The 17124-nt window shown below is 32.8% G+C and overlaps 2 protein-coding genes across 3 annotated transcripts; both read right to left on the bottom strand.

Annotated features, from left to right (window-relative positions):
* Positions 1–623: 623 nt before the first annotated feature.
* On the bottom strand, positions 624–7746 carry LOC124830171 (E3 ubiquitin protein ligase DRIP2-like). Its single transcript, XM_047303819.2, has 7 exons — positions 7025–7746; positions 6297–6396; positions 4545–4875; positions 3943–4388; positions 3771–3821; positions 1555–1627; positions 624–1289 (listed from the first exon to the last, which is right to left on the bottom strand). Exons 1-7 carry the CDS (start codon positions 7137–7139, stop codon positions 1116–1118), a joined length of 1290 nt encoding a protein of 429 aa, XP_047159775.1. The 5' UTR covers positions 7140–7746; the 3' UTR covers positions 624–1115.
* Positions 7747–9562: 1816 nt separating this feature from the next.
* On the bottom strand, positions 9563–13554 carry LOC124830178 (magnesium transporter MRS2-I-like). 2 transcript variants are annotated; one of them, XM_047303831.2, is made up of 11 exons: positions 13202–13552; positions 13089–13118; positions 12634–12778; positions 12388–12509; positions 11836–11910; positions 10642–10866; positions 10499–10543; positions 10352–10396; positions 10180–10209; positions 9905–10027; positions 9563–9780 (listed from the first exon to the last, which is right to left on the bottom strand). In XM_047303831.2, the coding sequence occupies exons 1-11, from the start codon at positions 13439–13441 to the stop codon at positions 9694–9696; spliced, it is 1167 nt and encodes a 388-aa protein (XP_047159787.1). In that variant the 5' UTR covers positions 13442–13552; the 3' UTR covers positions 9563–9693. The 2 variants fall into 2 exon arrangements, with proteins under 2 accessions (XP_047159787.1, XP_087972627.1); XM_088116501.1 differs by having other exon boundaries at positions 9563–10027; positions 13202–13554.
* Positions 13555–17124: the final 3570 nt, after the last annotated feature.

Genomic DNA, 17124 nt, shown 5'->3' with positions numbered 1-17124 from the left:
TTATTTTATTTATTTTAAGAACTAATTTTTACCATTGGTTACAATGTCATAAATTAAATTGATCAACAATATATAATTATCAAAAGTATTTTATTAAATTTAAAACTAATTTAGTTAATCTCTAATGAGACTGGCTATACAAGTTATTTCAAGTTAAACAAAGTTTACATAGTAAAATTTATTATCGAGATACATGACGCGTAATTGTTTATGAAATCACATATAAATAATTATTGCTTAACATTTGTTATACGATAAATGAGACATATTAATAAAAATATTTAAAATATTAATATATAGGTCAAGCCTAGGATCGTAAAATCAAATAAAGTACTTATAATAATATTAGAGTGAACTCGTCGAAACTTAAATTGTAAGACTCGTAATATTGAAATAAACAATTCATATCTGTTATATATACTCTTAATCAATCATTATAATCCATAAACAAAATCAATGCGTATACTCACTCAAAGATTTGCATATTAATGTCTAATCATGTTATCTAATTAATTAACTTCTATCATGATTATTTATGACCTCGCAAAAATCTTCTCACTAACCGTAGACAATAGTAATTGAACTCTTCATAGTCTTGCTGTAAAAAAAAGTCTGAAAACATAAATTATAACTATAAAATCTCGATTCTAGAAAGAAAAGAAAACATAGAACCAATGAAATACGATGTCAAGATTACATACATACATACATACATAGTGTTTGCATGTTCTACGGTTGGTCATTGGAGAACAAACAAAAAGAATAAGGGATAAGAAAGTAAAACAAAAATCCTCTTCATTCGAATGTCAAATTCTCAACAAAGCATCTCTTCTAAGTTCTAAACAGGCATGGCTTCTTATGTCTAAGTCACATGTGCCCTCCAAATTATTGGAGTAAAACGATTGTTTTTTTAAAAAATGGTCTTGAAAAATGAAGATCTAATGAACATTAAAATAACTACCAGATCAGAATGCCTACATTAATGAAGAGAAGAAGGGTATGTTTTAATGGAGAAAATTTTGCTTTATAATTTATGTGGCCAATCCAATCATGTCCTCACGGTGGTGGTGGTAAGTGAAGTGACTATGCTATGAAGAACATTTTCGGAGTACGAATCATGGGTGTGGAACCTTCCGAGCATAAGCCAATACCATGACAAAATCCTTTGCTGAGGAACCGATAGTTGCTGGAGTTCTCTGTGAGGTCGATGCTGTATCCAACCACAACTCAACCAAATTATATAGACGCAATGTAGGTAGCACTGATTGTCCCATACATTTAATCTCAACCTGCAAAATCAATTACCTCAAGAGTGAAGTGACATAAAAGCAGACATTTTTTAAGAAAACAACAATCATGTAAAGAGTAGTGTAATTCAAATTCCATGGTTATTAAAGTTGCGACAGATGGGAATTATGGCTTATATTAATGGAATAATGCAAGTGTGATGAGCTTCTAGACAATCAAACTGTTTATGTTTTGGTATAGCAGACAACAATCAGAACAAGACAATAAAATCTTTCAGGTTCCTGTTGATGCCTTTTTTGATGTTACCTCTGTTTCACTAGTCAAGTCCAGTTTCTTCATTAGGTATTTTTGGATGAATGAGACTGGTACGCTACCATCCCTGTAGCAAACAGAAAAGACATTATATCGTTTTCTAGTTCAGATGGATTTCCACATTTTAAGAAGCTTTAGCAGCAGCATAAATAGAGTGGACATGGTTTTTCAAGCATATTTTTGTCATGTATCAAAAAGCTAGCTGAAACCATTTAAACTAGACACAGAAAACCCATAGAGATGGTACAAATGCATTACACAATCAATATACCCCATTCTTATTAAAAAGTCTGAACTTTGATTTACCCTTTACTTGCTCTCTCGTGTTCATAACCAACACAGCTGATATATAATGAAAAAAATTGCAAATTTCTTTCTTGACTAATTTTTTTGTAAATGTAATGACTACAAGGATAATTTATTCTAAAAGGGGGGAAAAGAGGAGTAATATCTTATTTTTTTAAGTTTGTACTGGGCAGAGTTTATATGAAATCTAAAGTTGAGATAGATACAAATACACGTTCTTCAAATTTCCTGCTGCAAGCTAAAATGAATTTTCTGAAAATCAAAAACATTAGAAAAAAGACAGAAAGCATATGCTAATTGCTAGATTTATTGATGGGAGAAAAATGTATCTAAATATGGCTGGATTTCTTGAAAGCATACAGATTGTTAAAAATCTTTATTCACACTCTTGATAGGTCCCTGTCGAACTTCAGTTTTTCAATTTTATTTTTCCCAAACCATCCTAAAATAGCTTACATTTTCCTTGATCTGCACAAATTCTGACAAACGAATTAATCATATTATGTTACCCACCACAGCAAAACGGGGTAAAGAAAACAAGAGGTGTACACAGAACATCTCTAATGAAATTGCTTATGAGTTTTTTTTATCAATAAAAGCAATATTTTAGCATGGATCTCACAAATAGGGGTTCTCAAAAATTGAAGATAAGTGTTTATATAAAACAACTCTTTTCAATGTTAAGAAAACCATGTTTGAATAACCGAGATTAGGATATTATTTTTGTATATAAGAAACTCATGCAAGCCATTCCCACTGAAGATGATCAAAGTAAATATAAACAGAAGAGTTGTTGATTCCAACTCCCAACCCTAATGAGTTTTGGCCTCCAGACTAACCCTTAATTGGTAGAGTAGAAGAAGAATGACTGAGAGGGAGAGAAATAATATTGTATATTAGGCGGAAGGAGAAAAAGAAAAGAAAAATATAGTTTTAAAAAATAGTCGGACGGACCTACCTTACTATTTCTTATCTATTGTTATTCATCTCTCTATCTCTCTTCTTATATCCAAATTAATAACACAACTTTCTAAAGCCTTTTTCTCTTTTATTTATACTATACTAAACAACTAAACGTTGAATTATACATCTTATCTATTTATCTTTTCTCAATTTAAGCTGATAAAAAAAAAAGTCTTCTCCATTTTCACTCCCTGTAAAAGCCCAGGTGAGGACAATTTCGAATGGGTGAGAACTTGAAGATATGTATGTATCTGAGTAATCTAAATTGCTAAAGGGTATAATCCTCCGGTTGTGGAAGACTTCAGAATGACAAGAATATTTGTGTTTTGAGCAATAACAAATTATTGTACAATCAATAAAATTAGAGGTTCAACAAGTACCCTTTAGATTTTTTTAGCATTTATAGATTATTATATAACTTAATGAGATGTTAAAAATATTAGAGTAAATTAAGTAGACAATTCCAGAAGTTTGTTCAGATTGCACATAACCTCCCTCTTTTTGTAACATTTACAACAACTTCCACCACAGAAAGATGCACAGTTATATTTTTCAAACAATTAAGGGGCGTTGGTGGAATGTTTTTCAAATAATTTAGGATAAGGAGATATTAGGCCACAATTTAAGAAAATTAGTATCCATGTAATTTATTCTTCTTGATAAGATTGGATGGGATGCGAGGACATTGCTATCATCAAGAAGCAATATTGTGCTGTCATTAAGCATAATTTTAAATGTTGCTCAAACTTATTACACGAAGAAAGGCTCACTGAGATAAAAATTCATGAAATTTTCTACAGAGATTCAGATATATAGTAGTGAGTAACGTAAGTTATACATTGCTCCAAGCATGACATTCCTCTTATAAAAGAACGCAACAAATAAAAAACTAAAGTACCAAATAATGAGAATAAAGGTACATGGAGTCCGTAAGAACTTACTTGATTCTCACATAACTTGCAGGAATTTGTGGCAACGGTGCATCTCCTCCCCTGAAACATTAGTGTGAAATTAGTACTTAAAAAATAACCAAAAAAAGGATATGAAGGAGATATATAATATCCTTAGGATTTGATATTATAAGTTATTTAGTTTCAAAGATTGATATCTCACTGGTTTTCTGAAGCTACCAAGGAGAACCAGATTGGACCAGTCCTAGAGAGTCTATTACTGCTGGCAGAATCAAGCACAGCTTGGGGTGATATGCTTGATTCTCCAGAAGCAGGCTCCTTCTTCTTGCGCATTCTGCGCAATTTATTGGGTTTTGCTGTATCTGAAGAGGCAGGATAAGGGCTAATCTTTTCATCCTCAACTTTTGCCTTGCGTTTATTTTCCTTATTTTTAGTTTTGTGCATCTGAGAGTCACTCTCACTTACTTGAGTGATTTCTAATTTAGCATCAGACCCTTGCACATGAGACTTGAAAGATTTACTCCTACTTGCCACCTCTACTAAACAATTCAAAGGCTTCCAGAGATCCAATTTTGCATCCCATGCTTCGCCACCATTCTCTGATCCTTTATTGGGTGCAGATTGACTACCCTCACAAGGGGACATACTCTGCACCAGGAAAAAAAAATTAAGCATAAGAATGTTAGTAAACTAGTGGTCCTATAATCCAGGAAATCATATGAACCAGGATCAAGAACTTAACACACAGAGACAGAACAATACAAAGCAAGTTCAAAGATAAGAACCAGATTGTTTCTCCTATACCTGTCCGGAATTCTGAGCAAACTTATTTGAATTTTCAGGTGAGCTTGAACTCTCAAGATGATCTTCCAGTAAATCTTCCTCTTTTTTAATGGGCTTTTCAAAGGAAAAACTAGTGGACCGCAGACCACTAGCCTTTCTTGAAGGTTTTGTTCTTCTTCCTGTCATTGTTGCCTGTGTAGATACCCTTGGAGTGTTCACCACCAAAGACGAAAGAGATCTCTCCTTTCTCCTAGCTGGTAATGGTATTGAGGTCACAATTTCAGGTGCCTTCACCTTTCTTCCCTTCAAGGGGAAAACTTTGGCCCTCACATCTTGCAAACTGTGGTCTGGCCTGGTAATCAGAAACTAAAGTTGGTAACTTGGCACGCAACAATTCAAAAGAGAATATCAACATCGTCAGCTATGTGGTTTTGTTTGATTGTAGTTTTCAAAAAATGCTTGAAGTGTGTTTCATTATATGAAATGGTGGTGTAGGTAATTCATTAAAAAAAAAACATCTTCCTGATCTACTTCTTTTCAGATAGTTCAGATTACTCTCCTGTTTTCCCTAACCTAGAAAATTCATCAATGCAATTATTATAAACCCAATTTGTTTATCCTAGTTCGTCATCATCCTCCTTAAGTTCCACACTATTTCGCTGTTTTTTTTATGATCAAGTACATTTGGTAATGAGATAATACATCAATTTTGGGTAATACCACAATTAAGACAAGCACTGCAAACAAGAACACCATCACTTGCAATAGAATCAAACGATATCATTTTGAAGACAAAGGAAATTATTAATAAATCTACATTTTAAAATTTCTCAATCAAAACAGATGCTAAATCCCTCCTTGTTGATATCAATTATCTCAGTCCTTTTATCAAGTAAGGACCATCCTTCTTCGTTTCATCTTACTCTGTTTCCAACTAAAAGTTCAAATGAAAAATTATTAAATGCAATCAGCAGACCAAGAAAACATAATTGTTACAAATTACATTTTACTGTTACCATAATTTTGTATTTCTCAAGCCTTAAACACTTTACATTTATGATAATCTATATTATTAACCATATGCAATGTCTGTCAGGAAAACTATTCAAAATAAAGTAATAACCTACAAGCATTACCATATGTATATCATCAACTAAATTTTGGAAATATGTCAAATTTGAGGGCATTTAATTATTTCCCTGTATACTATATGCATGTATTAATCTAACAAATTCGTCATGCAGGTGGTGGATCCTTCTTATGTCAGTTTTCATAAAGTAAAAGGTTGATGTAACATTATCTTGACAGCACAATAAAAGCATGAACATTTATCATTCTTGCAGGCTGATGCAACAGCATAATACCACCTAAGAAGAAGATCGGATAACGGTATGGTCTATGACAGCTATTTGTTTCTCTGCTCCCAGGCAGGATCTTTCAACAGATTTTGAAAGACAAAGAGTATTCAACAGCTTTATAGCAGACATTCGACCCATCAACAACATTATCCATTTTCAAAAGAAAGGTTTCATCTTGTAAAGGTGTATCTCCATTTTAGCAGGCTAGTAAGTTGTAGCACTAATTAGGGTGTGGGTTGCATAAAGATAAACTCTTACTACACAGCATACCACGTTAAAGCAACACCCTCCATGCATATTCAACAACTTAAAGTATAGCAGAGAGGCATTTTGTTTTCTTTTCTTCTTTTTTTTTTAAAGGAAGCACAAGAGTATACAAGAGTGACTTGGAATTCAATTAAAGGCAGAGACTGACCTCAGTTTCTCGAGTGGAACACAACCCAAATCAATGCCGCATATTGGACAACTTTCCAATTCCTCATCCATAATTTTATCATAAATGCACTTCCTGCAAACTGAATATAGTCCATAGAAAAAGTTAAAAAAAAATCTACTATTAGTTTAGTAGCCACACACAACAGGCTTTGCTTAGAACTTGTACTGGTGAAACAAAAAAAAGTGCATGCAAAGATATCAAATTCGACCAAACAACACATAACAAACACCAATAGAAAATTAATCATAAAATGCAAGAATCAACCCCATAAATATATTCAAGCTTCCACAACAGTTAGTATAATTTTGCATGCAGTGAGATCAGGACTGAATCTTAGCGTGAGAAAGGAAGCAGTTTTACTAAAAAAATACAGTGGGAGTTGTAGTAAAAAGTTCAAACACCTTTCCACCAAGGACATTAATGGAACAGCATAAGAATACTTAGTCAATAAAAAGCACACTGCTTCTGACGAGCATTCACGTCCTCAACAGGTATAGTTAGAGAGAGAACCCAAAAGAAAAGAAAATTAGAAAAAATAAATAAAAAATAAAACTTTTGTTGGACACGTCAAATTACGAAATACCCATATCTCCCTCCGGTTACGCAAAGTCCAGATGCTCCCGCATCGGGGCGAAGAGTGAAAGAGGAAGCGAATGCAGAGAAATCGAAGAAAAAATTGACACGGATTGAAAGAGAGGAGGGCTCACACGTGTGAAGACATTCGGATATGGTTGTGGCTTCTCTGAACAACTTGTTGCAGAGTGGGCAAGTCATGCATGCTACAATCGTGTTCCTCCGCACTTTCACCACCTGATTCGACATGCTCCTTAATTTTCTTGGACGCTCACGAACTACTCTCACACGCTCACACCCTGCATGCTATCACCAGGCCTGCACCTCCCAAATTTACGTCCATTCTCTGGCAATCACTCTATGCATTAAGAAGAAGAAGACGCAGTGTGGAAAAGGGTGGAACGGAGAACGAAGAAGCTCGTGGGAATGGATGGAGCTGTTGGTAACGGTGGGTATTGCAGCAACAACGATCGGTGAGGAAGGAGAAAAACTGGTGCGAAAATGAAATGGGTCGGTGAGATTCGAAAGGATTTGACGTGGGTTATGCTGGATTTGGCAGAGGGAGTTTGTCTTGCTTTGTGGGTGATCTGAATCGAGAGGACCTCTTGTTCCAGCATGAACCGAAACCGAGTGTTTCTGTGTTTATGGTTGTGTTCTCTGTGTTTCTTCTCTCTTTTTCTATGTGGTTTTTTTTTTTTTTTTTTCTTTTTGGTGAATTTTAATTTATTGGAAAATATGGACAATTCAAACAAAATATTATAAGGACATATGTTCCACACTTCAACCAACGACAGCTAGACGAAAAAATAAAGGACAGCTAGAGAAGTTGAGGTGTGCGATAATGTGCGCCGGGGTTAAGGTGCGCACCCTTGGGCGGCGTGTAACGAGGGAGGGTTCACGGTATAAATAACCTCTGCAAAATTAACTTTCAATTTCAGTCTCTTTTCTCTTTGAAATCTAAAATACTACGAATGGAGTGTAGTGTGTTTTGAGTGTTCAATGCGTTGAATCTTTGTTCCAAAGGGAGTCCTTTTTTGGGTAATTTTTAGGTGCATGTATATAATGTAAGAGGACTCTCTCATAACAATGTTTTGTTACATTTTAAGGAAAGATTTATTTAAAATAAAAAAAGCACTCTATCTAAAATAGATTAATATCATTTAATATTGAATCAATAAAAAGTTCCTTCTAATTATGTTCTTCATTATTATTAAAGGCTCTATCTCACTTTATTGAGCAAATTGCATGAATGGTTGTAAAACTATTTGATTGCAATCAATTTTTATAAATAAATAAAATATTGGCAAATCAATTACTAAATAAAATATCATATATATGCTATGGAGCCTAAAATTCCACTGAATAATCAGAACTGAAACTCGATCAAGTTATAATTAATAAATAATAAAAAGACCTGAAAAAAATCTATTTAAGTAACTATTTGATGATAATTTTCATTTAAAATTTAAAAAAAAAGAAGCTCTTTTGTTCACGTGCTAAAGCCGTTTATTTGCACAAAAAGGATAAAATAAAAATGAAATTGTTCTAGTATCATCTTTAAAATATTACTTGACGCAGTACCTAATATTATAACATATTATAGTTTTTACCGTAAATATTTTAATAAAATTTCTCCTTTACTGTTTGGAGCATCAGTGTATTATCGTTGTTGTATGCAGCTTTATGGTTTACGATATTGAAATGGTTGATGTGAGGTGTAGCAATTCCATGTAGAAATGTTAAATACGTGCCCGAATGTCATTTGCTTCGCATTGAAGGTTTGTTAGTTAGGGTACCTTTATCCTCATCCAGAAAATAAAATAAAATAAAACAAAATAAAATAAACTAATAAAATTAGGTTTCCACACACCAAACCAAACCCCAAAGTTAAAAAGCTCCTTCAATTGGCTTTGTCCAAAAATAGAACATGTGATCTTCGTTTTTATCTTATTTGCAAAAGGGTCCTCACCACTCTACCCCTGGCCCATGCGCAATTCAGTAATTGAAACCCGTGCAATGTGAACAAAAAAATAAAAATAAAAAACCATGCATCTCGAGGTCAATCCACGTCAGAGGTTAAAAAGAAAGTTTTGGGAATTTGAAACACTGATTTGTATATATTAATAACAGTTACCACCGACAACTACAACTTTTTTTTGTGCTAACCTTAATTTTCTAAAGTTCAGACATCACGTCCACACCCTGACCATGCTTCATTGTTTGCTAATATAACATGATTACCTGGGAGAAATGCTACCAATAATTACTCTTGTCTTGATTATTTTCTCCCACTTTTTCATACTACCATTTATTATGGACAAAATAAACCAATGTATAATCATTGGGCCCAAACCAAAGTGGTGGAGGAGAACGCCCCGAGATCAGAAATTGTCGTGAAACGATGATAAATTCATAATAATTGTATGATTGCAGTAATTGATACCTGCATGCGCATAATCGATGGTGCCGTAAGAAGATGGAACTGGAGCAGAACTGATTTGACCAAATACCATACATTAGAAAGACAATTGATGTCTTCTTTTTTTTATTTTCACTTGTACATGTAAGGGACTTTGACTGATAAAATGAAGGGGTTTCGCCTTTAAAAAATAAGATAAATAATCTCAGTGGATAGTGAAAAAATTAATGTGTTCACTTTAGAAACAGATATATAATAGGAAGAAAGAGATATAAACATAATATTCAAAAAAATATAGTATTGTTTTGAGGCAATGTGTGAAAATTGACCACTTTTGACTGAACCTGATGTCTCCCTAGCGACATCTTTAGGCTTTACATTTTTTCAAGACCCGACAAGGCCTTTGCGTCGGGCATAAGATACTATGGATAAAAACAAGGATGCACAAACCATTCCCGCAAAGATCACCACCTAAAATTGTAAAAATTGAATTGGAAAAAGAATCAGGAAAACCTGTTGTAACAAACACTGTCCTTTTTGTGACAAAGGTTGCTTTTGAAAACCTTTCTCTTATAGTTGCAAGTGATGTGCATACCCATTTAAACACATGTTCGTGGCCTGGTGATTTCCATGTGTATGGAATGTTCATACCAAATATTGCAGCCACCAATGAATATAAGGACATACACACAGTGCCGGCACTGATGAAGAGCTCCAGCTGTCCCAAACAAGGATAGAAAATAATAGTAGTATTTAAAGGTTTCAATCATGGCTTTGGTAGCAAATGTTTCTAAAAATGTTAGTGAGAATTATATGCACATAAATACTTAACCTCATAAGGTGAAAACAATGGCCTTGAAAAACTTATACCTGAATCAGCTGGTTTCGGTGATTGTCAAGCTGCGTGCATCCATGTGTGACATGTTACAAAGAGTTGTTATGCTATAAATGGGGTGTTCGATTTCACTTCAAAAATTAAAACTTTTTCCCCTCCAGTAATTAAGAGCTTAAAATATACGAAGTACTTGTGTCTAAAATTTACCTGTATGTTGATGTAATCTTCTGTGTCATCGATGTATTCTCGCAACTGAAATGAAGGGAAGCATATATCAAAATAGAAAAGTTTATCAGCTAAGCAGTGCAGATCAGAAATGAAGTAGGAAAGATGAGAAGAAAAGACAGTTCATACAGTGGCCAATTTATTTAATGTGCCGTCAATTTGCATGAAATTGGCCTGCAAACCAAAGCACAACATTATTCAGTTCAATGGTATTCATTTAAGTAAACTATCTGTGTGCTGTGGCAACATTAAAGATAAAGAGTTCTTATAACCTCAAGTAACATTTCAAGCTCCTCAACATCATCCTCCCTTTGAACTGTTGTTCCACTTGCTCTGCTTGATTTGTGTATTCTTGAACCTGTATTTGGAGAACCATAAAGCCACTTGGGAGCATCAGAGCTACTTGTTGGAGATGATGAAACCGTCGACTTTCTTGATAAGTAAAGATCAGCCATGTCGTCGTCATCATCAAGTAGGTTTTCTAGTTCATCTCTAATCTACAAGAAAGCTAGTAAAGTAAAGGCAAACTAAAATATACTGGTTGTAATATGAAAAAGAGAGGGAAAATCAGGGACAGGGAAGTTAGTTACCTATATGAATCCCAGATACTTCTTATCTTACTGATACAATATGATACATACATATACATATATAGATATATATACTACACACCCACACGTGTGGGGGTTGAGACAATTCTTTTTAAATAATTTTGGATAAGACACATTCAGATAGTGGACAAAAATTTATAAAATATTTTATGTATATACAGAAAATACATCGAATTTCTCTTAAATTTGTAATTATGATAATCACAGAAATATTTGTGATCATAACAAAATAATTTACTTTTTGTCTGTATCTCAACTAGTTTTGGCTAACTACATCAATAAAATCACATTGGGTTGAATTTAAAACAATTATTGACTACAATAGCTAACAATTCAGAAACATCATTACTAACCTATTGTGTAATGCTAATTGTATCATTTCCATCTCCTCGGTAACCATCATCCGAAGAAAACAGCTTCTAAGTTCGTTTACCAAGTCTGCTAAAGTTCAACATCACCATGAAGTTGATCGTACTCTAATAATAGCCCGTAACCTTGTTTCTCCTTTTTTACACAATTAGACCTTTCTTTCATCTTTCCTAAAACGAAGTAAAGAAAGACTAGATTGCATATATAATCTAAATATTTGTCCCTTTAGGATCATTTTGTTTCTGTTCAAATAATGCATAAGGAAGTACGCATTACAATTCCTTTCACAACATGAAGAACATAGCTAAAAAAACTCAATTTTAGTTTTGGAGTATGCAGGCTTCATAGAACAGCATTGCCACGTTCTTATTTTAGAAGTACAATTTAAAAATAAAGAACACGTAGAGAAAAGGAAAAGGGGAATTCAGTTGTGAGGGGCAAAAGAATCAAACTGTGTTAAAATATCTATCTGTTATTTGAACATACCTTTTGAACACGACTGGTCAGCCTCGTCATTGCACATTTCAATTTTCTCACTCTATCCAAATTACGACTGCTAATCTGGACACAAGTGTCATGCAACCAGAGAGGTGTGGAAGGGGAAGAGGAGGATCAAGTGTCAAAAATTTGTACTGATAATGAAAAATCAAACTTCAAATAACAAACTGCATGTTTATGCACCAGATTTGCATAGGATATGGAGGCTATCTGAAGTTCTAAATCAGAAATTACCATTAGTATTAGGTTTTATCCTTAGGGATACTGTGCTGTCTTTCTGATAATAGTTATATATCTCATTCTTACTCCAAAACCATTGTGCTAGCATAAAAGGGGGAGACTAATTTTAAAAATCAAAAGGAAATTGATATCACAAATTATAAACAAAATGGTTTCTAGCCTAGTTTTTAAGTTGACATATGTTGCTGACAAATTGTCAGTGACAATACAATGATGTGAAGATATGTTTAAGCTATGTTCTTGTACCAAGGTGAAAAATCTATGAAAAACATACAAAATTCTTATGCAAAGACTTTTTACCTTAGAGGTAAGTTCGTCCAAAGCTGGATAAGCAGCAGTCTCTAACTCTCTCGTTCGTGCGTCAAGGAAACTACAAATTGCCTCAAATAAAACTTCCAAAGCCCGTATCTCAAATGGAAATTCTACGAGCCATGGTCAATTTTCTATTATCGCAACAGAAGGAAAACTAAAGAGCCCGAAACAGAACAACACTAACACTGTTTAATTATAGCAAAAAAAGAAATCAAAATGTTTCACAAAGCACACCATTTTCGTCTCCTCCTTCACCATCTTGAGCACAGGTCTCTTCTTCTCCTCGGCCTTCCCCAGAAGCACTTACTTTGGGTAACCGTCGTCGAAGCTCTTCAACAATTGGCACAACGTCATCATCCGTTGGGTCTCTCAGCAACACCTGCATCACCAAGAACAAACAACACAACCTCACAAAATTGATTCTGTTTCCAGTGTATCTACCTATAAGCTAGTAAAGAACAATGAATCGAACATGAGACACGTATCATTATAAACTAAAAACCAATGAAAAGTCACAAATTTTAGTGATAGAAAAATGTTTTTCTCCCAATAACTACTTCGTACGGATTGATCAACGTGTTCGACATGGGTAACTCAGTGAGTAAATATTAAAGATGGATTTTTTTAAAAAATATTACATATAGATTACTAGTTCATAATTTTAATTGTGTAGAACTTTATCAGCATACCTCATCTGCAGTGATGATAGCTTTAATGTGCTGCAGAAAAGAAATGAATGAATGAGTTGGTGAAAGAAAGATTAGAAAGCGGGAGAAAGAAGTGATGGAAGCGAAGTGTTTGCCTCTAGATTGAGAACAATGACTTTGTCTCTTCCGAAAATGGTGGAGGGATAGGATAAGAGAGGATCGAGAATCCGAAGATCCCTGGCGTGAATTTTAACGAGGCGCATGATGGCATGCTTGTCTGCATCGAGCACAGTGGGTTTGCCATGGTGGTCGAGCAGAACCCAACTTCTGGAAACAGCAGTTTTCTTCTTTTGTGAAGAGGGTTGAAGTTGAAGCAGAGAGGCAGAAAGAGCCATTCGGTGGAAGTGAGGAAGAGGATGAGAGAGTTAGGGAGCAATGAAAGATATGTTGCATGAGTTGATTTGGTGACAGGTAGTGTGTGGGGTTCTTTCTCAGTGCCAGAAGAGGAGAGGTTAAAAAAGTACCACAATTACGCTTAAACACCCTTCGTTTAAATGGAACAACAGATAACTTCCATGCCTGCCCTCTCTAGATAACTTAGCGTAAAATATAAAAATAAGAGTGGGAGTTATATGATTTCTTTTAAGTAAAAAGTTATGTAATTATTTATTTATGGACTATTAAAATCAATTTAATTTTATATGTGTAAACTTGTGTAGTTAAAAATTGGTAATAAAAACACTCAAATTTGTCTCTTTTGCATACTGGTGTAAATGATACTGTATTTTGGTTCCTAAATTATTATTTAAAAGAAATACAATGTCTAAAATAGAATTACCATCAACCATACTTTCAAAAGAAAAATCGTAATTCTATTATACTTAATAGATTTATTTCAAAATATAAATGCAATTTTAATTAACGAAATTCTCAAATTTTTCTTATAGTAAATTTGACAACATCGATAGAATCACGTATGTATGCACAAGTTAAATAAAAATAATAAGTAACAACTTTATTTTCAAATTATATTTTAAAATTCTTTAACAAAACAAACACACTTTACTCTTAAATCCAATTAAATTATAATATGTAGTCATTTTTTCTCAAATTTATCAAACAACTTTAGGATCTATTTCACTTTGAATTAAAAAGAAAAGGTTATATATACTAAAATGTCCTCAACGCTTGACTAAATGTATTGTAATGTAAGGCCTCTTGTAGTGATTGTAGTTGAATTGAAAAATAAAGGTTTAATGATTATTTACCATTTTTTACTCTGCATGAAGACTCCAAATGTTGCATCACCACAACAATGATTTGAAGGGGAAGCACAATGAGTAGAGGGACATATAACATTAATGACCAAACACATAATGTTACCGTAATTAATGGTGGTGATTGTCTATGTGTTAACCTGTAATGTTTGACTTGATATATAATCTCGCAGTATTTAATGATAATATTCCCTCTAATATCATCTACAGCCCCTTCTTTACTTAACAGTTCTCCTCAGCTCTGTAATAATAATAATAATAAATGTCAGACATAAAAAATTAAAATTTATGATTGGAAAACAATAATATAATATTATAAAAAAAAACAATAACTTTACTGCTAAAACAATCACAAGAATCTCTTGCATGAGTGAAGAGGTGGTCCAATTATTGGTGGGGTAAAAAGATGTCCAGGTCCAAGATTTTTCTAATTCATAAAAATAGTATTTTAATTTATAAAATATGTTTGAGAAAAAAAAATATGTCCTTAAGATCATTGAAAAGAAGAATGGAGATAGATTGTAAAATTTAGATGATTTAAATTTGAAATTATAGAAATATTGGGAACCAGAATTATTAAAAGCGTAAACACGTGAAATTGGCATGTAGGATACGTGTCAATCGTGTCTGTGGTGAGATTGATGGTGGAAAAGGATCTCTGATATAGTTTCAAATATCTCTTATATTCTTCTGAAGCACTCATTTGATTGTCATGTTCCTGTTTATTTAACTTTCTAGCCTCAATCTTTTCTGTTCCAAAAGACGCTGAACTACAACTCAAGTTAAGAAATAACCCTTCATCTTAGTTTTATGTACCTTTTATTACTTTTACGTCTTAAATTTTACAAAACTAAAAGGAAATGGACAAGACAAATATATGATAATATTATTTAATTTAGACAGTAAAATTGTATGGTGTATTCAGTTCTGAGTTCTTCCAGTTTTGAAATGTTATACTCATCATTTAATAATGTAAATAAACTTTATTTAATAAATATTTGTGTTTCATTAATGTCAAAAATGTTATATTTCAACTTATTAAAAAAACATTTTTAGTATAAACTAGTTACTGTTAAAATTAATTAAAGTAATTACTATTAGGTTTAAACATGTTCATAATCCCGAGTGATTTCTTTTTTATTTTCGTCTCTTATAATAAAATATCTTCATTGTAGTAAAATTTAAAGTTTATAAAATTTAAATGAATTGATTCCTGACAATGGTGGTGGAGAATGAGTGGGAGAGAATAGAAGAGTGTTTGGGGTTGGATAATCAATGAATGGGTTATCTAAATCAGAGTAGTGGAAGTGAAAAAATAGAGATTGTGTGTGGTCTTTTGGATTGGAATTGGAAGTATGACTGCATAAAAAGACAAAAAAATAGCACTGACAGAAAAGTCTGTTGCGTTGCGAGAGAAATAGAGGAGAGAGAATAAGTTAATGTTGTTTGTGAGTATTTAACGAAAGAAATTTGATTGAGACAAACTTTATCAAGTGAGGATGCAATTGACACTCTTTTAAGAAGAATGACCTAATTGACACAACTCACCAAAACTAGGGACAAAATAAGCTATTAAATCTTCAATCAATTTAGAAAATGCATAATCAATTTCACCCCTCCTAAAAGACATTCAAAATCTATTCTAGATGTCATATATTACTTCCAAAATCGATTTCTTATTCTTTTAACATCTCTATGATAGATTCTCTCTCCCTCTTGCATAATTGATTATACCTTCCATGCATTCTTTCTCACAAGTGAAATTCATCCAAAACATGTTTTCTCTTAAAATACATGGATGTAGAACGTTCTTTCAAATTAAAGTTAAGTTTTTTTTCATATTTCACTCGCTGCATAAACAATTCATCCCTTAAATTTTGATGTTGATGCATGAAATGTTTCATCATTCTCTCTCACAAAACGTCGTCCGCAAATCATCTCAAAACCATTTATCCAAACATTTCACTCACTCACAAATGCATCCGCACACACATGTTATGCTTGGTTTTAATGATGTACTATTGACGAGTGAAAAAAAGGAAATAGTTATATGTCTAGTTCTAGTGATCTGAAATGAAATTAGAGCAAGAATTTGCGATAAAAGCTTGCAAGAGTGCCCTCAACCAAGTGAGAAGATTGTGAAGGAAAGACATCTCACCCATATGAAATTTCATATATGGCCATTTGATGTTTAAGGTGAAAGTTTTTTTTTTTTGCTAAAATCTTTTTTTTTTCTAATTCTTATATAAAAATTCAATTAGATCCCTAACTTTTATTTGATTTAATTTAGTCCTATAATTTTTTAAAATGATCCAATTATGTCATTTACGTTATATTAATATTAGATTTTTGTTAGAATTTAAACATTAAATCACTTAACCTAAAAAATAAAATTGTTTTGAATATTTAGATTTGTAAAGTGAAGTAATTTGATGTATAAACTTTAACGAAAATTTAATGTTAATCTAACTGAAATGACCTAATTAGATTATTTAAAAATAAAAAGCTAAAAGACTAAATTGGTCTAAATAAAAATTATGAATTTAAATAATTTTTTTATAAAAATTTGAGAACCAAGGGATTTTAGTGTTTTTTTTAATATATTTACTGTATTTATCATGTATGGAGATAGGGATTCCTAGAAAGATGGCCTCCAAGTAGGAAAATACAAGTAGGAAAATAGATTCATCCAAACCAGACAATCGATTCGTAAACGTTAAATAAGTCATATATGCAGGACTAAATTGATTTTGTGATGCATGGAAGATACACTAGGAGAATTGATTCTCCTATTTGGTTTT

This window comes from Vigna umbellata, chromosome 5 (genome assembly GCF_029865625.1).
Source record: "Vigna umbellata cultivar VRB3 chromosome 5, Vumbellata_1.0, whole genome shotgun sequence".
Lineage (NCBI taxonomy): Eukaryota > Viridiplantae > Streptophyta > Magnoliopsida > Fabales > Fabaceae > Vigna > Vigna umbellata.
The sequence above is the reverse complement of the archived record's forward strand: the minus strand, read 5'-3'. Positions and strand labels throughout refer to the sequence as shown.

Excerpts from the sequence above, each read along its gene's own strand:
- LOC124830178 (XM_088116501.1), bottom strand. The coding sequence starts at position 13,441 with ATGGCTCTTTCTGCCTCTCTGCTTCAACTTCAACCCTCTTCACAAAAG. Across the intron at positions 11,911-12,387 it reads TGGACGAACTTACCTCTAAG|ATTAGCAGTCGTAATTTGGA; the intron begins GTAAAAAGTCTT and ends ACTTGTGTCCAG. Across the intron at positions 10,397-10,498 it reads CATTAAATAAATTGGCCACT|TTGCGAGAATACATCGATGA; the intron begins GTATGAACTGTC and ends CCTTCATTTCAG.
- LOC124830171 (XM_047303819.2), bottom strand. The coding sequence starts at position 7,139 with ATGTCGAATCAGGTGGTGAAAGTGCGGAGGAACACGATTGTAGCATGC. Across the intron at positions 3,822-3,942 it reads TTGGTAGCTTCAGAAAACCA|GGGAGGAGATGCACCGTTGC; the intron begins GTGAGATATCAA and ends CTAATGTTTCAG. Across the intron at positions 1,290-1,554 it reads ACTTGACTAGTGAAACAGAG|GTTGAGATTAAATGTATGGG; the intron begins GTAACATCAAAA and ends TTGATTTTGCAG.